Source organism: Schistocerca gregaria, chromosome 3, assembly GCF_023897955.1.
Source record: "Schistocerca gregaria isolate iqSchGreg1 chromosome 3, iqSchGreg1.2, whole genome shotgun sequence".
Taxonomy (NCBI): domain Eukaryota; kingdom Metazoa; phylum Arthropoda; class Insecta; order Orthoptera; family Acrididae; genus Schistocerca; species Schistocerca gregaria.
This window is the reverse complement of record NC_064922.1, coordinates 193,447,209-193,469,623: the sequence shown is the minus strand read 5'-3', so window position 1 is coordinate 193,469,623 and position 22,415 is coordinate 193,447,209. Positions and strand designations below refer to the sequence as shown.

General features: G+C 38.7%; 1 protein-coding gene across 2 annotated transcripts in view; it reads left to right on the top strand.

Moving 5' to 3' along the window:
- The first annotated feature begins 9,118 nt into the window (after positions 1-9,118).
- Positions 9,119-22,415, top strand: part of LOC126356316 (mitoferrin-1) — a 48,843-nt gene continuing 35,546 nt past the window's right edge. The window contains exons 1-4 of one of the 2 annotated variants that reach the window (XM_050007279.1): positions 9,119-10,206; positions 10,369-10,591; positions 10,676-10,732; positions 13,454-16,924. In XM_050007279.1, coding sequence (XP_049863236.1) covers positions 10,090-10,206; positions 10,369-10,591; positions 10,676-10,732; positions 13,454-14,157 — 1,101 coding nt within the window. In that variant the 5' untranslated portion in view covers positions 9,119-10,089 and the 3' untranslated portion in view covers positions 14,158-16,924. Of the gene's footprint in view, positions 10,207-10,368; positions 10,592-10,675; positions 10,733-13,453; positions 16,925-22,415 lie in introns of those variants that run through there. The other variant, XM_050007280.1, reaches the window with a different exon arrangement.

The window sequence follows — 22,415 nt, the reverse complement described above, 5'->3', positions numbered from 1 at the left end:
GGAAAGTGCGCATTTCTGGACACATGCCCACATAACATATTTTCTTTCTTTGTGTGTGAGGAATGTTTCCTGAAAGTTTGGCCGTACCTTTTGGTACATTCTGTTGCTGTGTGTTTCCATTCCATGATTAATGTGATTTGAAGAGAAGTAATAAAATGAGCTCTAACATGGAAAGTGCGCATTTCCGGACACATGCCCACATAACATATTTTCTTTCTTTGTGTGTGAGGAATGTTTCCTGAAAGTTTGGCCGTACCTTTTTGTAACACCCTATATATAGAAAGAAACTTCCACATGGGAAAAAATATTAAAAACAAAGATTCCAAGACTTAACAAGTGGGAAAGCGCCTGTAGATAGGCACAATAAATAATACACACAAACACACACACAGAATTTCTAGCTTTCGCAACCGACGGTTGCTTCTTCAGGAAAGAGGGAAGGAGAGGGAGAGACGAAAGGATGTGGGTTTTAAGGGAGAGGGTAAGGAGTCATTCCAATCCCGGGAGGGGAAAGACTTCCCTTAGGGGGAAAAAAGGACAGGTGTACACTCGCACACACACATATCCCTACCGGCGCTTTCCCACTTGGTAAGTCTTGGAATCTTTGTTTTTAATATATATATATATATATATATATATATATATATATATATATATATATATATATATATATATATATATATATATATACGAGGTCAGTCAAAAAGTAATGCCTCCTTTTTTTTCTACGTTTAATTGTCAGGAAATTTAAATGCAATTACATAGGTTGAAAACCACAACATTGAGGATCATTTTGTCATTTTTCAATGTAATCTCCGCCCATCTCTACAGTTTTGGTCCATCTTTGAACAAGGGCATGTATCCCAGCACGGTAAAAATCACAGCTCTGCTTCCTAAGCCATTGACGCACGGATGTTTTGACGGCCTCCTCATCTTCAAAATGAATCCCACGATGAGCTTCTTTTAGTGGCCCGAACAGATGGAAGTCTGATGGTGCCAGGTCAGGGCTGTATGGGGGATGAGGCAAAACTTCCCATCCAATTTTGACAATCTCGTCAGAGGTGTGACGACTGGTGTGTGGTCTTGCATTGTCATGCAAAAGAAGAACATCTACCATTGATTTTGTTGGGCGAACTCGCTGAAGACGTGCTTTAAGTTTTTTGAGGGTTGTGACGTATTGAACAGAATTTATTGTGCATCCCTGCTCCAAAAAATCAACCAGAATCACACCCTCTGTATCCCAGAAAACTGTTGCCATAACTTTCCCTGCCGATCGCACAGTTTTTAATTTTTTCTTCCTTGGCGAGCTTGTGTGTCGCCACTCCATTGACTGCCTCTTTGATTCGGGTTCAAAAAAATGCACCCATGTTTCGTCCCCGGTCACAATTTTTTTCAGAAACTCATCTCCCTCCAAACGGAAGCGCTGCAAGTGTTGGGAGGCTATTGTTTTCCTTGCCTCTTTATTCTGATCGGTTAACATTCTTGGAACCCACCGTGCACAAACTTTTCAGTACCCCAATTGTTTAATAATCGTGATCACACTGCCTTTACTAAGAGAAATAATGCGACACACTTCATCTGCAGTCACCCGACGGTCACCACGAATGATGTCATCAACTTGCTGAATGTTGTGTGGAGTCACTGCACTCACCGGCCTGCCGCTCCGCTTTTCGTCAGTCAACGGTGTTTGCCCTTCAGCTTCCTTACAACGACGAACCCATCGTCTAACAGTGTTGACATCCACTGTCACAACACCATACACCTTCTTCAGTCTTTCATGAATGCGTATGGGCGTTTCACCTTCTGCATTCAAGAATTCAATCACACAACGCTGTCTCAAACGAACATCGATGTCGGCCATCTTACAAACTTCTGCTGTGCTGCCACCTGTTGACACAGAAAGTTACTACTGCAGTGGATTGCAGAAGAAGGTTTGAGGAATGGCGCCAAATTCAAATTTTTCACTTAACTTAATTTTTTTAAGTAGAAAAAAAATGGGAGGCATTACTTTTTGACCGACCCTCGTATATATATATATATATATATATATATATATATATATATATATATATATATATATATAACACCAGGGATATGTGTGTGTGTGCGAGTGTACACCTGTCCTTTTTTTCCCCTAAGGGAAGTCTTTCCGCTCCCGGGATTGGAATGACACCTTACCCTCTCCCTTAAAACCCACATCCTTTCGTCTTTCCCTCTCCTTCCCTCTTTCCTGAAGAAGCAACCGTCGGTTGCGAAAGCTAGAAATTCTGTGTGTGTGTTTGTGTGTATTATTTATTGTGCCTATCTACCGTCTACCGGCGCTAGGCGCTATCCCGCTTGGTAAGTCTTGGGATCTTTGTTTTTAATATATATATATATAACACCAGCATTTTGTAAATAGCTTTTAAGTTTAGCACCTGCAGCTAGCCATCCAAGTCAGAATAGTTTTTTAAGTGTATATAGCTCACAGTCCATCAGAATTGTTATTGTAAAAACCTTGTTATAGTGTGCCAGTTAAAACTATTTCTGCATTGGAATAGCAGAGTGAATTTATACCTCAAAAATGATATTGTATTTGTGTGAACTGAGTAAAAAAAGAAAAAAATTATTCGCGATATGGCTTTGGCGTTATTTACAAAAAAATCCTATCCCCTATTGCATTATGTATGTAATATGTATATAAAAGCTGTGTATGTCTCAAATGACACTAGTTTTGCTGAAGACAAGTTCTATTAAGGAGGTGAAGTTCAAGCAATCATAATATTTAATTGTAGTTGCACTGATAAATAAGTTCCTGGCTCCCAATATTCTTGTGTCTTGTATGTATTTCATGACCTGTAGTAAACTTTTGCTGGGTTTAACTGTCAGCGCAATTTAGCGATCTGTGCAAAATAATTTTGCTGCTGAAAGTCTCATCTGCAGAAAATAAAGGTGGACGGTACTCCTGCACAGGCAGCAACAGCAGTTGGGCGGGTAAATTCAGTGATGAATGGGTTGTTCCATTAGGATGGCTAGGAACAATGCACCCTGAACTATTCCGGGAAGCATTGGAACAACTCTCTCGGCACTGGACCTGCCCCACAGCTATGTGTCATCGCACCAGCAATGGTGCCTTGGTGAACATGTATTTTGACAGGAATATCTCAGGTGTCAAGTATGAATGAGATGCCGCTGCCTCATCCTTGCAGGACCCGAACTGACACCAACATGTTGCTTGGCAGCTAACGACCGCATCATCACTTCGAGGGGACCGCTGGTGCAGCCTGACTCCTCGGGGCATGTGCAGAGTTGGCGGCGCTGGCATAGGGCATCAAGTGGCAGGATGTGTTTCTTACTAGTGATCTTTTGTTTAAACTATATTCCACTGACCAATAGGATGCTGCGAATTAAAAGAAACTTCTCCAAACGTTTGAAGAATATCGAATTAATTAATTCGCATAAATTTTTTATACCAACATGGTGTTTGCTATACAGTAGTTAGGGGAGGTAGCTGTGGTAATATTGCATTATCCTGATGCAATTTTAACTTATGCCATTTTCTGGGGGAGGGGACGGGATGGGGGAGGGGATGTGCTAGACGGGGAGAGGTTAATTAAGTGTTCAGTTTAATTAAGTAGTCAATCAAATTGATAAGAGTGAAAGGGACTATTCCAATAACTCCTACCTGAAAGTGTGCCTGTAGCAGCGAGGGGGGAGGGGAGCGGGAGAGGGTGGGGGAACAATAGGTTAAGTGCATGTGAATCAAAAGGAAGGATCCTTTTAGCAGAAGAATTGCTAAAGGAGCTGTCAATCAAAGGAGAACAATATGTTAAGTACCTGGCTATCAAAGGAGAACAATAGGTTTGTCCTTGTGTGCATACCTGCCTCTGATGTAGGCAACCTGCACTAACAAAAGGCGCTGATGTCCTTGTTGCTCCAGTACTCATCGCTACTTCGGAGATGCCGTGTCCCATCACTCATGCATCGACTATAATACCATGTTCAGACTCACTTAAACCTTGATAACCTGTAGCAGCAGTAACTGATCTAACAACTTCGCCAGACACTTGTTGTCTTATATAGGCATTGCCAACTGCAGCACCATGTTCTACCTGTTTACATATCTCTGTATTTTAATATGCATGCCTATACCAGTTTCTTTGGCGCTTCAGTGTATAAAACGAATAATCAAAAACCTATGACAGTTACACTAAGACAGATTTGCATGAAGATTGAATGAAAAGCAGTGGCACTCCCCTATCAGCTAAATTACGTCTTTCCTTCTGTAGAATTTACAGACTCTCCAAGCTCAACGAGAACTGAGAACTGTTTCAACCAGTAATTCTTAGCCAGAACGGTGACTGGAAGTTGGTCACTATAGCCCCAAAGACCACATGTTCATTACCAGTGCAGAAGGAGTTGAGACAGGCGATCGTCCTGGATTCCACAAGAGTGAAATCAAATTGAACTGCACTGCCAGTGCTATGAATTATTTCCACTATAAGTATGACTTTTGCGCCGAGCTTTGTGCTGCAGATGTGCTCGCCTCTTCGCAAAGACGGACTCATAAGCACCTTTGTGGGACTCCAAAATTGTGGCAGCGTCTACCGCACTGCTACGTCAAGTCGATCATGACGCCATGGCGTCCTAACCGGAATTCGGTGTGGCATTCTCTGACGTCCCAGCCCGATGTGCTTCCCTCACGTATTCCCTGCCTATTCCTTGCCGCCAAAAGGTGCCGGTCGCCAATCGCATAACTACGAACCACTGCGGTTGAATCACGAGGTTTCCCGCCAATAGAGAAAACCGCCAAAAGCAGCCCGTCTTTTTCAGCCTCCAATGACATCATGAAACTCTTCTCTACTACCAAAAACATTCATTTTAGCGCTGCAATCTTACGTCACATATTTTTACACGAACTGCACGTTCTCCAGCCAATGTTCGTAGCCTCGGAATTGGATTCAGGAAATTCAGAGTGGCCCGTTTGAGGCAGGAGTCTGTTTCCTGTGGCCCTCGCTTTCAACAGGCAGCAGAAGATTCTTCAAAAGAATTGAGGAAACATGGAAAGGCGCCCCCTACTCTTGCACATCCCCCCATGAACCATGGACCTTGCCGTTGGTGGGGAGGCTTGCGTGCCTCAGCGATACAGATGGCCGTACCGTAGGTGCAACCACAATGGAGGGGTATCTGTTGAGAGGCCAGACAAACGTGTGGTTCCTGAAGAGGGGCAGCAGCCTTTTCAGTAGTTGCAGGGGCAACAGTCTGGATGATTGACTGATCTGGCCTTGTAACATTAACCAAAACGGCCTTGCTGTGCTGCTACTGCGAACGGCTGAAAGCAAGGGGAAACTACAGCCATAATTTTTCCCGAGGACATGCAGCTTTACTGTATGATTAAATGATGATGGCATCCTCTTGGGTAAAATATTCCGGAGGTAAAATAGTCCCCCATTCGGATCTCCGGGCGGGGACTACTCAGGAGGATGTCGTTATCAGGAGAAAGAAAACTGGCGTTCTACGGATCGGAGCGTGGAATGTCAGATCCCTTAATCGGGCAGGTAGGTTAGAAAATTTAAAAAGGGAAATGGATAGGTTAAAGTTAGATATAGTGGGAATTAGTGAAGTTCGGTGGCAGGAGGAACAAGACTTCTGGTCAGGTGACTACAGGGTTATAAACACAAAATCAAATAGGGGTAATGCAGGAGTAGGTTTAATAATGAATAGGAAAATAGGAATGCGGGTAAGCTACTACAAACAGCATAGTGAACGCATTATTGTGGCCAAGATAGATACGAAGCCCACACCTACTACAGTAGTACAAGTTTATATGCCAACTAGCTCTGCAGATGATGAAGAAATTGAAGAAATGTATGATGAAATAAAAGAAATTATTCAGATAGTGAAGGGAGACGAAAATTTAATAGTAATGGGTGACTGGAATTCGAGTGTAGGAAAAGGGAGAGAAGGAAACATAGTAGGTGAATATGGATTGGGGCTAAGAAATGAAAGAGGAAGCCGCCTAGTAGAATTTTGCACAGAGCACAACTTAATCATAGCTAACACTTGGTTTAAGAATCATGAAAGAAGGTTGTATACGTGGAAGAACCCTGGAGATACTAAAAGGTATCAGATAGATTATATAATGGTAAGACAGAGATTTAGGAACCAGGTTTTAAATTGTAAGACATTTCCAGGGGCAGATGTGGACTCTGACCACAATCTATTGGTTATGACCTGTAGATTAAAACTGAAGAAACTGCAAAAATGTGGGAAATTAAGGAGATGGGGCCTGGATAAACTGAAAGAACCAGAGGTTGTACAGAGTTTCAGGGAGAGCATAAGGGAACAATTGACTGGAATAGGGGAAAGAAATACAGTAGAAGAAGAATGGGTAGCTCTGAGGGATGTAGTAGTGAAGGCAGCAGAGGATCAAGTAGGTACAAAGACGAGGGCTGCTAGACATCCTTGGGTAACAGAAGAAATATTGAGTTTAATTGATAAAAGGAGAAAATATAAAAATGCAGTAAATGAAGCAGGCAAAAAGGAATACAAACGTCTCAAAAATGAGATCAACAGGAACTGCAAAATGGCTAAACAGGGATGGCTAGAGGACAAATGTAAGGATGTAGAAGCTTATCTCACTAGGGGTAAGATAGATACTGCCTACAGGAAAATTAAAGAGACCTTTGGAGAGAAGAGAACCAAGTGTATGAATATCAAGAGCTCAGATGGCAGCCCAGTTCTAAGCAAAGAAGGGAAGGCAGAAAGGTGGAAGGAGTATATAGAAGGTTTATACAAGGGCGATGTACTTGAGGATAATATTATGGAAATGGAAGAGGATGTAGATGAAGACGAAATGGGAGATACGATACTGCGTGAAGAGTTTGACAGAGCACTGAAAGACCTGAGTCGAAACAAGGCCCCCGGAGTAGACAACATTCCATTAGAACTACTGACGGCCTTGGGACAACCAGTCCTGAGAAAACTCTACCAGCTGGTGAGCAAGATGTATGAGACAGGCGAAATACCCTCAGACTTCAAGAAGAATATAATAATTCTAATCCCAAAGAAAGCAGGTGCTGACAGATGTGAACATTACCGAACTATCAGTTTAATAAGCCACGGCTGCAAAATACTAACGCGAATTCTTTACAGACGAATGGAAAAACTGGTTGATGCAGACCTCGGGGAGGATCAGTTTGGATTCCGTCGAAATGTTGGAACACGTGAGGCAATACTGACCTTACGACTTATCTTAGAAGAAAGATTAAGAAAAGGCAAACCTACGTTTCTAGCATTTGTAGACTTAGAGAAAGCTTTTGACAATGTTGACTGGAATACTCTTTTTCAAATTCTAAAGGTGGCAGGGGTAAAATACAGGGAGCGAAAGGCTATTTATAATTTGTACAGAAACCAGATGGCAGTCATAAGAGTCAAGGGGCATAAAAGGGAAGCAGTGGTTGGGAAAGGAGTGAGACAGGGTTGTAGCCTCTCCCCAATGTTATTCAATCTGTATATTGAGCAAACAGTAAAGGAAACAAAAGAAAAATTTGGAGCAGGTATTAAAATTCAGGGAGACGAAGTAAAAACTTTGAGGTTCGCCGATGACATTGTAATTCTGTCAGAGACGGCAAAGGACTTGGAAGAGCAGTTGAACGGAATGGACAGTGTCTTGAAAGGAGGATATAAGATGAACATCAACAAAAGCAAAACGAGGATAATGGAATGTAGTCAAATTAAATCGGGTGATGCTGAGGGAATTAGATTAGGAAATGAGACACTTAAAGAAGTAAAGGAGTTTTGCTATTTAGGAAGTAAAATAACTGATGATGGTCGAAGTAGAGAGGATATAAAATGTAGACTGGCAATGGCAAGGAAAGCGTTTCTGAAGAAGAGAAATTTGTTAACATCGAATATAGATTTATGTATCAGGAAGTCGTTTCTGAAAGTATTTGTTTGGAGTGTAGCCATGTATGGAAGTGAAACATGGACGATGAATAGTTTGGACAAGAAGAGAATAGAAGCTTTCGAAATGTGGTGCTACAGAAGAATACTGAAGATAAGGTGGATAGATCACGTAACTAATGAGGAGGTATTGAGTAGGATTGGGGAGAAGAGAAGTTTGTGGCACAACTTGACTAGAAGAAGGGATCGGTTGGTAGGACATGTTTTGAGGCATCAAGGGATCACAAATTTAGCATTGGAGGGCAGCGTGGAGGGTAAAAATCGTAGAGGGAGACCGAGAGATGAGTACACTAAGCAGATTCAGAAGGATGTAGGTTGCAGTAGGTACTGGGAGATGAAGCAGCTTGCACAGGATAGAGTAACATGGAGAGCTGCATCAAACCAGTCTCAGGACTGAAGACAACAACAACAACAACTCTTACACATAGCACCAAGCTGTCCTCGATCTGGACATTAGCCACAAGCAGTTGTTTGGGAGGACAATGCCTGGTGCCCCTGTGTGTTCCCAGTCAGTCTTAAGTCTCACTTCTAAGAATCTTACAAACCAGCCCGCAATATTTTATCATAAAACACTAGATTAGTGTCATAAAAGGGACTGGAATTAAATTTTTTTTATTAAGTGGAAAGGTTTCGTTTTTCGTTCCGTTCGGTATTATATGGTATGGCCAAACGTATGTTGCGAATGAAATGGTAGCATTTGTATCCAGTATTCTTATAGTGACAATGATGTCTGAGTCATTTCATTGTTCCCTTTAGATGAAAATCGACACGTCCACTATCTTGCGAAGTGCAAGGACATCTTTAAACTTTTCGAATTGAAAATTTACATTCAGAAACATTTAGCTACAAATCAAGCAAATACAGCCATACTGTAGACCACGTCCTGTGGAGATATCACTTTCAAGCGTGCATATATGCATTTCTTATGCACTTGACACGTTCCACCTCAAATTGATTTCCGTGAGATTGATCAATGGAACATGCGACTAACTGTATGCAAAAATAAGTATATGTCTTAGGGAGAAATCTGGAACAAGGTAAATAGTTAGATGGTTGTATTTATATGTTTATGTATGTATAATAAATTGTGCATTTTTCTCCCATGTTCTAAGGCGACAGGAAATGCTGATCCAGAGAAAACCAACAACAAATCAATAATTTTTAGAAAACATTTACTTTCTTTGTCGTGCTCATCCAAAGAATTTACATGATTTTGCTCGTAGTGCTGCTGTGCGACCCTTTTCGTCAACATATATATTATTCATTGCAAAAGAGTAAGGTTTGATACACATTTGGTTCGAATGAGAAGCTTCGTATGAAGCTTCCATTAAATTCTTTGTGATATTTATTTCCACAATGTGTGTCCGGATGCATCTGTGGCATGTTCTTACTCTTCCGTTTTAATAGAAAATATGAATACGACAAAGCAGCTTTCTGTCAGCAAGAAAATCAACATTCAGGTCTTGGAAGTTACTTGTGTGTGAACCTTGTGTCAGTGGTGTAAGAAGGAAAGGCAATGACTTGTTTTGAAAATATTTGAAGTGCCTACCAGTGAAGAAATAGAACTGCGAAACTTTAATTCAGTTAACAGTGAGGAAAATTTAGTAAGTTTCCTGGAAAATGCCGTGATTCACAACTACATTTATTACACGTTTTCAACGTCGTCTAACGCTCCAAGATGCCGCAATTTGCCGGCACGTAGTTCCCGAACCGTTCCAAAGATTATGGTGTACAGATATTTCAGTGCGACATGTCGAAGCTCAGCAGTCAGTCTCTGCGTATTTGATTATAATTTGAGTGCTTAATATACTTAAGAGCGAGTGATAAATATTGCAACAGAAACATTTTCAATAATTTGCAAATACAACAGTGAATTGCAAAATGGACGATATATTTGAAAAGGCCGCTCGGATCCTGATGTCGGTATGAGGTTATGCGCCACTATATCTAGCAGGCACTGACTTCACCACGATTGCACGGAACCACTCAGAGCATACTTCTTGGTGAGGAGGAGTGGTTGTGTCGACCTGAATAGTGGTGTTGTGTCTGTGTGAGAGCGTGACAGTTATTTTGACGAAGTACAAACAGCCAAGGACAGTTCAAAAAGTTCCGCAGGAGTGTTATTTATCTATAAAAAAGACTATTATGGACTTTGATGACTATGAAACACTTCCAACAAATGATGTTGCTACCCATATGACGGCGGGAGCCGTCGCTGGTGTAATGGAACATTGTGTCATGTACCCGCTCGATTCGGTAAAGGTATGAGTCTAACAAGTGTGATTTGTGCGTTGTTATCGCACAGTCGTTTAAAGAATAATTATCTTTTATGGCTGTTACCCAAAGTTTGTAACAGTGAAACGTATTACCTAAAGCACACTAAATGTAAACGTGTAATTAGAGAATGTATTTTTGTATTTGTAGACGCGGATGCAAAACCTGTCACCAACTCCAAATGCTACGTATAGAGGAATGAGTGAAACACTATTTCGCATGGTGAAACATGAAGGAGTTCTGAGACCTGTTCGTGGAATGAGTGCAGTTGTTATGGGGGCAGGACCAGCCCATGCGCTATATTTTTCATCGTATGAGTATGTAAAGAAGTCTCTCACACAGGCATTACCCTTCAATAGTCACGTGGCTGTTGGTGAGTCTTACAACGCCTGTCACCATCTAAAAGTGATTACTTTTGCATTTCAGTGAATAACATCAATCATTCCTAAATATTTAGGTACTGCTGGAGTGGCTGCGACGCTCCTGCACGATGGTGTGATGAACCCAGCTGAAGGTGCGTAGAGTTTTTAGATTGACAAGCCTGTAATGTGTGTTTTTGTTTTGAGGGGGTGGGTGGGGTGGTAGCATTATAACAAGAGGTGTGGGTTTGTTTACAAGCGCGCGCACACTACTGGAGGAGGCCGTTACAGTAATAATATGGTTGTGTGTAAACATGACAGAACCTGTATTTGAATCTGTATCTTAAAGGCTGCCAGAACCCACTGCCTAGCACCTGTGTTCCCTTCACTCAGTTTGAATGCAGACAATATACTGACACTAAGTTATTCTGAATTTCTTAGCAGTTTTTAATAGGTGGTTGTATAGTGCATCACACAAATAAGTCCTTCACTTAAAATAAAAAACTGTGATTTTTCACAAAGTATGTGCAGAAGCAGTGCTTCATGTTATCAAATCTTAAAAACATTAGTTTTCTAATGTACGCGTTTGTAAATTAGTCATCGATCTTAAAAATGCTGGTGTATTATCATTGACAAATACTTGTCATAATGCATGACAGAGATTGTCGCAGTTTAATTTTATACATGCCAGGTGTATGTTATGTTGGTAGTTAAAAAAAAACTAGCCTGCTGTACAGGTTGAATTATAAATTTAATATCAGTGAGTTTATAGCAGAACAGATATGATACTATTCTGCAAGGATGAAAATGGCTTGATTCCCTGTATTCTAAGTGACCAGAAGTGATGCCAGTTGTCATCTGTATTTTTCAGTTGTGTAACTTCAGATTATTCATACAAGTAATATCACAATGTCAGTCAATGTCACAGGTTGACTAAAAGTACGTAATGCACTGTAAAAAGATAATATGGACTTAATAGCAATATAACACACCAATAGTAGGAGTAACGATAGCAAGGCATTTAAGACCTTTCCATGTGCAATCAGTGTATTTCTAATTCATAAAGTCTTGATTTAATCAAGTTTTCAAAGGCATTCTTTAAAATGTCATCAATGAAAGTGTGTGCTGGTAAATGTGTGTTATGATAAATTCCAGATCTGTTTAACTGCACTATTTAGTTTAACAATTCATTTGTCAGTCAGTTGCTAATAACACGTATTGGTGGACCACCTCTCTTAATTTGTTATTGTTGTCAGTTTTCTTTTTTGTTCAGCAAGCATCTCAGTGCAAATAATGAAGAGCTTACCAAGTATGACTTCCCATGTCATCTTAAAAGCATTTTTTCATGTCTGAAGAGCAACCTCATAACTGTATGCAGTGTGCTGCCAGTGGAAATTTTTTTAGAGGCAGGCAATAGGGTTTATTACACATGTATGAAGTTTTCATAAAAATAATGACTTGTGATCAATTTAGGCCTAGTAGGTTCTGCACATATCTGTGGTTGGTGCCAAAGTAATTTTGAATCAACTACAAAGTTTGACAATCAGTGGTTTATTATGTTTGCAGAAAGTTTAGGGCATGGATACATAGTTTGTCACGAAGTAAAGAAGTGTGTCATTAAAAATTAGTAAATGTGGATTCATTTAGTGTTATCAAGTGCTTGATCATACTGCTTTTGTAAAACTATTTGTGCTTCCTCTGTAAAACTCTTTTAAACAAGTAGTTGGTAAATCCACGTAGACATAAGCAAATGTAGGCCTGCGAGTTTTTGTTACTGAAAAATGGAGTGTGTTCAGGCATGTGTATGCCATGGAAGTGTTCAATGTGCTTGTGGCAATGTAGTGTATTTACATGGAAGTGCACCATACAGTGGAGAGCAGAGCCTACTTTATACCTTTATTTCTGTGTTCCATTCATGAGTGTAGCAAGGAAGATCTGGTTGCCTAGAGAACTTAGGAAAGTAGAAGCCGGCCGGAGTGGCTAAGGGGTTTTAGGCACTACAGTCGGAACAGCGCGACTGCTGGTTCAAATCCTGCCTCGGGTATGGATGTCTGTGGTGTCCTTAGGTTAGTTAGGTTTAAGTAGTTTTAAGTTCTAGGGGACTGATGACCTCAGAAGTCAAGTCCCATAGTGCTCAGAGCCATTTGACCTATTTTTTTTTTCTTTTTCTTTTTTTATGAAAGTAGAGAATCTTGGAAACACTCATCATAGAGAAATACAATAAGTTTTTGTGTGTCAATATGAATTTTTGTGTATTATTTTCTTCTGATAGATTCCATTGCATATTGCGAGTGTCTTTGTTATCTACTGGCTAGAGCACATGGTTACCGTCTTAGCAAGTAATCTTGAAGTGAACCCCAGTCACTTGAGCAGCACAATAAATTAGAAGTTTAAGTGGAAATGAAGTGGTCCATAGATTAAATGTCATTACAAAAGCTTTTGAGTTAGTAAATGATGGTTTTAGACAACACTGTAAAAATGTTGTGTGACAGAAGTACTTAAGGTAAAGTGGATGAGGAAAACCATCAGGTGAACTTTCTGTAAGCACTTCTCGGTATTCTTGTCTGCTGAAACATTTGGAAAAGAATGAGGTGTGAATTAATTCACTCTTCTTGTATTTGGTCCATTTGGAAATAATTGTATTTGTTGTTACACCATTTCCCAGTATGGTGGTAGAATTGTTATATTTTAATGAAATACTTGTACTTAGTATGCCTCATGAATATGAAGACCTGTTTCTAACGTAAAACTTTTTTTTTCTTTTTCATGCTCTGCTGTCAAACATCGGAACTCTGACCGCTTCGCGCAACACGTCAAATACTGCACATGTAATGTACCACCTGTGCCACTAATTTTGGACTGTGTTGTGTTTTCAGTTGTTAAACAAAGACTGCAAATGTACAACTCACCATATAAATCATGCCTAGATTGTATGGTAAAAGTATATCGTGCAGAAGGGCTCAGAGCATTCTACCGTTCATACACCACGCAACTGACAATGAATATCCCATTTCAGAGTATTCATTTCATTATATATGAATTTGCCCAAAGTTTAACTAACCCAGAAAGACACTACAATCCAAAAGCTCATATGCTGTCAGGAGCCTGTGCCGGTGGTGTTGCAGCAGCTGTAACGACACCACTTGATGTGTGCAAGACATTACTCAACACACAACCTGTAGCAGTGAGAGAATCAGGGTTATTTCATGCCATAAGGACAGTCTACAAGTTGGGTGGTCTGAAAGGATATTTCAGAGGAATCCAGGCAAGGGTTCTCTATCAGATGCCATCAACTGCTATCTGCTGGTCAATGTACGAGTTCTTCAAATATCTTCTCTCAAATCCTTCCACTGACCAGCTTATGACAGTGATGTCACAGCCATCAGACAGTCCAGAGATGGCATTAGTTGAAAAGCAAGTTCCAAGTGGATCCATTGCAGGAGTTGAAAGGTGGGCATGTGGTGCAACATCGTCTGTCTCCGGTGCTGGAGTGTATGGAGCGTATTCATTCAATACGGTCCATGGCTCCGATACATCTCTTCCCAAGGGAAGCTCATATCTTGAAATTGTTCATAGTTGAACAATTTCTGTTGTGTTAATACCTAGAAGTATCAGTGTGTCAGTGATTGCAGCTGACAGTGGCCATGAAGTTGCAGTATGTACAAAACACTTTCTCTAAGGATAAGAGCAGGCTTCTGTTTTGGAATTACATACAAAAATTTCAATTCCTGTGCTACACAAGTTAATGTGTTTAAAAAGTGTTTCTCATGGTAATTACTTCTAAAGTCTGAGGTAATAGAGAGAACTATTTTGTAAGAATGGGAAAGATGGGTTGAGTGTACTGAGATGTTTATATAGTTACTGATCTGCTGTGCGGATCTCATGTGAATAATACTTGTACATTTTCGTGTAATTTCTGCATGTTAATTGTTATCTCGATATATGAATATCAGTGACAATGTTCTTGCCAAGCCAGGTTTGAATTAGATCTGAGAAGCGAAAGAAAATGGTTGAGCTGACATGACCAAAAAAGAAAAAAAAATTAAGCTTAATTTATTTCAGAAAGCTTTGAGTACATGCACAATGTTATGGGTGAAAACGGTGTTCTTTGTTGTTTTGATATTAGAATTTTCCTTGATTGTCATAAAGTAGGAAGTACATCTCCCGGGAATGTGAAAGAGATGTTTAAATTATATCCTCTTTTTTCCATAGTAATAGGAATTGTACTCGACAAATGACTTGCCATCTTGTTTTAAATGTGATTGACTGTTCCTTAATTGTGTTATCATTTGGCATTTAATTTTTGGGAGACCAGTACACAATTCATCATGTTTTCTCAAAATACTTCTGATAGTGGCAGTGGGATTTTTAAAAAGACTGAGCCCTTCTGCAGGTTAAGCTCTGTATATTTCATCAAACACCCAGCAGAAAATTACATATGTCATTATTTGTGTACCTTAATGTTCTTAGAAGGTATATAATGAGCACAGTTTGCCGCATAAAGATATAAGGCAAAACTTTTATTGGTGGAAAGTGTGTTGTCATAAATAAGTCATACTTATTTAGATTCGAAAAGTTAAATTAATATTGTCAAGACACAGTGAAGCAATTAAACTTCCTTTTAGAAGTCGAAAACCATTGCTTGTAAGTAGGCCCTTAACAGGTTCCTCATTAGACTTTGTTTGTCCCAGAAGAATACGGCTTTGAAATATGCGTCATATTATGAACTTTTTCTTCATTGGAATATTTGCGCACCATTTAGTTTTTTGTTTTGCCTGGTGTTCTGTCACTCATATTGATTTAATAAGTGTGCACTTTCATTTATCTTTGAAATTCTTGCAGCATGTGCTCCTCGTTTGCTGACATGAGAGCAACACAGAACCTAAATTTCTCCTTATGTTCTTTGAGCTCAAAGATGCTGTTTCCCCAGTTTTTGTGCATGTATGAAGATTTTTCTGTTCTCTTGAACCTAGCCACATAGAACTTGTCCTGTCAGCCCATTTTCTTTGTATTTATAGAGGTTCGTCAAAACTTGCACCATTTGTTAAAATTATCCATTCACCAGATCAGTTTATATCCAGAGATTCCTTCGCAGTTTGAACTTAGCTTACTTTGATTGAATCAAATGAAATTTTAATCTGTGCAAAATTCGCTCTTCAGCAAGAATGAAATTTTCTGACATTATTTAATGGTCACTGTGTGATAGCAATGGAGAAGACTGTGCTGTCTATGCTTGTTGAAAATGAGTCATATTGTTGGTATAATGAGTCATAAAGTTAGTAAAATATATTTATAGAGTGCATAGTATTTTATGGTAATGATATAACTTCCTTATACAATGAATGCGTTTTTTCCTCTTTTTACTGTTTTTGTTAGTTGTGGTGGTTGGATAATACTGAAATGCTCATCTCTCTCAAGAAATATTGCATTTCCAATGTAACTGATATTCATAACACATTAATTCACTAAAAGATAAAGATGTATCAGGTTGTTAGAATTCATCTTACGTTCTGCTAGTGACTTTGTTAAACTGATTTGCCAGGTAAATATATGCAGAGCATTTGTACAACATAATGTTCTTATTATTTGCAGAATACCAGTTTGATGAATCTTTCAAAGTGCATATACAATTTATTTACATTATTCAGATATTCATATGACTATGCTAGTTTCAAAATTGTTTCCTCCATTGTGGGAATTTATTTTCTTGATTTGGTCTATATTTTCATATTGCTTTTGACATTCGAGTTCATGTTGCATGAATGAAAAAAGATAACTGATTTTTCCCACACCTTTTCCTTCCACTCCCTCAAGAACTACTAGTAACTGATGAAGAACGCAAGTGTGACTGTGATAATGTCCTTATCATTGAATGATGATATTGACTTTTAAAGGAAGTAATATCATTAAGGCAAGCACTGTCACGTAGTGTACATAAGAAACACCATCAAGCAAGTTTATAAGTGTTTTAACTCCTTGATATATTGTTTACTTTTTTATTGATTTTCAGAAGGTACTGAATGTTTCTGTAAAATAGGAGGTAGCATTCCTGTATTGACAAATTGATACAACAAATTCTCATTTATTCTGTTGCTTTCATTGGAGCACTGTTTGTGTGACAGGCACTGCCTATCAGTGTGTTTTTGAGATACTTAATATTAAAACAAAAATCTTATAGACTTGATTGGTATAGGCAGGCAAAAGTATGGAGTACCTGCTGATGAATTTGTGTAGTATTAAGAATAAAGAAATGAAATTAATTCTGTACTGTGATTGCTGTTAAACTGTGTAAATCTATTGTATATAAACAACTGATTTTAATTTAAATGAAAAACTTAATTTCTAAATTTGTCATTGTTTGTCATTCCTCTGTTAAATCCAGTGTTTTCACACATCAACGTAAAACGTTTTTGTTTTTTGAGATTCCATTTATTTTTGTGCCAACATATCATGAAGTTACTATGTCTTCCGTAAGTGAAGCACACACAGCACTCTGGTACTGTTGATGCAAGGTTACTGAATTGTTTTCCTCTTAACCTCAATGGCACATTTACAAGTGGGATGCTATCATCAAATGGTCCCAGCTTTACTTCACTTTCATTGTGATACAGAGTAATGTAATGTGTTGCATTGATGCATGGTGATTCACCTTCAAATACAGATGTGGCCACACTACATTGATTTATTATTTCCTCTTCTCAGTTGCTTATACAGGCCTACAATTGATTTGTGTTCCTCTTCAGACCAGGTCAAACACCCTATCTCTGTTGGAAAATTATATTTTAACTAGCATTTCACTGTTACTCTGATGCTTCATAGCAGTTGTAATTATGAGTAACACTTAACTATTTTAAGGATACTATATTCAGTATCATTGGAACACCCTTATTATTTATAAATGACCAAAGGTTTCACAAGATCTTTTTCATCAAATAATTGTGTGCAAAGGAGTGAGTATTTTGCTGTGTTTGGTTAATGTGTCTAGTGACATGTATATTACTTTGGATTTGTTTGATCAATTGTTGAAACACCAATAACAAGGGCTCCACTTTTAACATAATGATATTCACAAAGACATTTGTATGCACAATCAAAAAACTATAATGTGCGCTAGCAGCAAGGAATGGTGGTGTACTTTTGTATCGTATTTATTCTTGTAGGGTTTTGATGCAGTGAATTTTAGGTTCTTATTCCAGTTACTGGATCAATTACAATTGGTAGATAACACACATTTACATCAGAATGAAAATTTTGATTGTAGGTGGAAGAATTATTAGATTGTCTGTATTAAACGCTTTTCAGGGACACTTTATGTAGATACTTGAATTCTGAGTGACGCTTAGACTTACATTCGAAACAGTGTATGCCATGCCATTAATGTCTCCTGGCAAGATGTGCCGTACACTGATTGTTGGCAGTCTCGGTGGCAGCACCCTCATATAGTTAGTGTCCTAGTAGTTTGAATGAATCTGGCACAATGCAGTTGCAGCCAATTGGGCTTCATACCATCAGATTAATGGCTATCACTCCCTTTATAAAACACTCTTAATTTTATGGCCATTGAATGTACTGCAAAGTTTTGAGAGAATTAACTTTGTAAAATGACATGCCACAATACCTTAGTTATTTTAAGTGTGTCACAGTTCTCTTTACCATATACCATGCATTTATAGTCTCTTCAGTGACTGCAGTTATGACTTAAAAAATAATTGTTCTCACTTTCTTAGACAGTAATTCTTTGTAAATAGACACTGTTGGCGCATTGTCATGCAGTAGGCATGCTCACTAAAATGTGACACATCATCTTATAATACTTAATATGTTCAGATTGTTTTGGTTACAGCTATGGAATTTGGAGGGAATATATGAACTTGTTGCACAATTATTATTGAAGACAGAAAGATGGAATTGAACAGTGCTTCGTTTAATTAGTGAGGTGTACTTGAAATATTGTCAACTTGGTCATGGGAGTAACAAGTTGTCTTACTGTGCCATTTATTGTTTCGTAGTGATAATACTCCCCTCCCCTTATACTGTTCGTTCTCCACAACTTCCCAACTCCCCTCATTTTGTCAACTATGAAGTTACTGTGTGTGTGTGTGTGTGTGTGTGTGTGTGTGTGTGTGTGTGTGTGTGTGTGTGTGTGTGTTTGAAAAACCACTTTCTTCCTATTTCAAAATTAATTCACCGAGTGTCAATTCTTTGAAATTAGCTGTACTATGTATAGATCTTCTACCAAATACTGACATGTGAAAATTTGTGCCGGACCGGGACTCAAGCAGAATTTTCCACTTATTGTAAATTACGAGCAGTCGCCTAAACCACTTCGGCTATCCATGCATGCACCCTTGACCAACCCAAACTTCCATGTCACACTGTCTACATCTTTATATCAGAGTCACTAAATACAAGGGAAATCTGAGTTTGTCTCACTAGATCTATACATAGTAAAACAGATTTCAAAGAGTGTGTGTTTACTGAATTAATTTTGAATTGTTTCATACAGAAATGGATCGCCAACAGCGTCTGTTCTTTCAGACATCCTTGTAAGTTCTTCCTACTTGTTTGATACAAAAATGAGGCAGTTGTTGCAACAGTTTGTTTTTCATTAAGTAATTCTCTTTAACTACGTCACATTAACCAGTGTATTGGAAAATTCTGCATACATGGGTGTTCCTCAAATATACTGAAAAAGTTTCATTGTGCAGACTTCACTGAACAATAAAACACTTTAATGCAGGTATGAAATGCACCGACAATCGAGTCTTCCACAAACCATAACCCTTCATTTCTTGTTTATTTCTATTCCAAAAACCCATTCAACTGGGGGGTAGATTATGACATGCATAAATGTGATTTGGTATGCACACTACTTACACCTGTACTCTGAAAGCCACATTAAGATGTGCGGCAGCGGCCACTTTGTGTACTACTGTCACTCCCCCTCCCTGTTCGCTACTCCAGTTGTGAATGGTCTTCAGGCATAACAATAGTTGGTAGGCCTCTTTAGCTGACTCTTTTAAGCGTGTATATTCTCGGAATTTGGATGGTAACTGTGGTGTGCATGTTTGCTCTTGGAGCCTCTGTAACTGGAGTTGAACAACTCTGCAACACTGTCACACTTCTAAATTAACCTGTGCTGAAATGTGTTGCTCTTCTTGGAATCTACTGTATTTCCTCTGTCAATACTATGTGTAACAAGGTCCCAGAATGATAAGGAATATCTACATATTGGTCAAACAATGGTTTTTGTAAGCTGCCTCCTTCATGGGTGGGCAACACTTCCTGGGTATTCTTCCAGTTATTCTGTCTGGCATCTGCTGTACCGTCAGTTTTATGTGGTAGTTCCACTTTAAATTGATCCTTGCTCATGCTCCTAGATACTTAATGGATGTGGTTGTTTCCAGTCAGCATTCTGCAATTGTGTAATGTTACAGTAAAGGATGTTTCTGCCTATTTATATGCAATACATTACATTTGTTTATGTTGAGGATCAACTATTAATCTCTGCACCAAGTGTCGATCTTCTACAGATGTTCCTGCTTTTTTGTACGGCTTGTAGTGTTGCAAATTCTTTGTGTACTGGGTGAGTCACATAAGACATAACACCCTTATTATTTTTTGGAAAGATAAGAACAGTGAGATACAATGGTTTTTAATGTTGAGGTTGAAACTCTTCACAAAATAGTCTGAAAAATGAACTAAAATTCGAAAGCAATTAGCCAGTCGGCTATTGCAATTTAAACACCGTGTGAGGCTCTGTCATTACATGCAATAAGGAAGACAGCCGTATGCTACTATAATAAAACCTAATTTCCTGTATACCTTAAATACAGGGTCAGCTATGAGTTTTGCATATGGAACTGTGATGTATGCTAGCTTTTGGTGCAACAAATGAGGCCTAGGAAAACTATTTCAAATACTTATTCATTTCCAAATATTTGTAGAAACAAATATATCCCATTAAATGCTCCCCAATCCTACATGTCAAAGCTGAAACAGAAATGTCGGTCATACATACTTCATAATGACAGACAATCCTATTCAAGGGATACAGAAAACTACTATATTAACTTCCACAGATTTTAGGGGGAAAAGTTATGTGCTCAAGCTGTTTGCCATTGCCTGCATGGTGTATTGGCATTCGCTTTTAAGAGACAGATAAGCAGATAAAAGTACAGTGGGTAATATGCACACATCACCTGGCCTAATTAATTAAGGCTTCACGATAGACAGCATCTTTCACTACTCCCATAGAAAGAAATCATGGAGCTAATGAGGAGGCTTCATTGGCCACTGTACTGCACCATTCCATCCTATCCAACAGTAAGGAAACATTTTATTCAATATTTGCATTGCAACATGGGAAGACTGATCTCAAGAGCTGTAGTATTGGAGTCACTTACACTGTTTCTCATCAAGTGGTGCCTTTGTCAGCATAGCAGATGAAAATGTTCATAAGAATTTGTGCATATGTATTTCCATTTAACATCCTTTGTATGAAGTAGGGTCCAACAATGGAATTTCCTATGAAGCCACAATCATAGGTTTACGCTTCATGGTCGTCGTCATACCTGACAAAGCCAGCGCACATTTTTCAGCTGCCCAATAGTTCATGTTACATCAGTTTACATTACTGTGGTTCATAAATGTTGCTCTGTCAGTAAAGAGCACATACTGAAAAAATATAGTGTTGTCTCAAAAGTATAGTGTTGTCTCCCAATGATCAAACCAGCAAAATTCTATATGACTTTAGAAATAACTTTCTCCTAGTACCTGGCTAGTGACAGATAATACCGCTAGAATTTATGTTGTTGCAAATGACACTCCGGGCTGATCCCATGTTCCTTGCCAATATGTCTTGTGACACCATTTGTCATAGAATAGTAGCAAGTCTAAGTACCCATCAGTATACATACCTGCATGCAAGTAACGTTGAAGCAGAAGTGACCTGCCAGTAGATGACACTGTTCCCTCTAGTTTTGCAGTGCAGACAAATAAACTGTCATAAGGCTTGAGACAACAACATAGCCTTGTATGTTTATGTTTAAAATACAATATCCAATTTTACCAGAATTTTTTTTTCAGTTTTAGAATATTTCTTGGATTTTTTGGAGTGCGTTTCAACCTCAACATTAACAAGCATTATATCGCTATACTTTTCAAATGCTTTTGGATACCATTAAAGTAAGTATACCATTCTCTTTAAAAACAGTCATACTTGCTTTAATATCTTGATCGCTACAAGTGTTAAGTCACTTTATCACATACCAAACTAGATGCCACTTAGTGTACTATTATTTGTTGATAACCTCATTTCGATATCTGAAACCATTCATGAAATAAAATTGCTTAAAACCCCATTTCAATATCTGAAATCATTCACAATAAAAGGGGTGTTATGTCGTATGTGACTTGCCTTATTAATAGAATCACCCCTGAAAAAGTCATTGAACTTACAGTGTTTTCTATTAGCTCATTAATATATACTGCGAAACGTAATGGTCCTCTAAGACACTGTTGATGTATCCACAGTGTTATTTTTGTGCCAAAAGATTTTGCTTTGCTAAGATTGACATGCTATGTTGTCTTCAATCCAATCAGAAATCCGCGTTGATGTTGTGTGTGCTCGTATTTTGTTTGTCAGACAATATTGTGGAATTGTGCTGAACATCTTCTGGGTGTCTAGGAATTCTGCATCAACCTTGGTCCTCTGCATTTCATGTACAAAAGGAGTGAGCTGAATTCACACAATCATTGATTGCAGAATCAAAGTTGATTCCTACAGAGAAGAGTTTTAGTCTGCAGAAATGTCTTAATCTGAGAGCTTAAAATGTG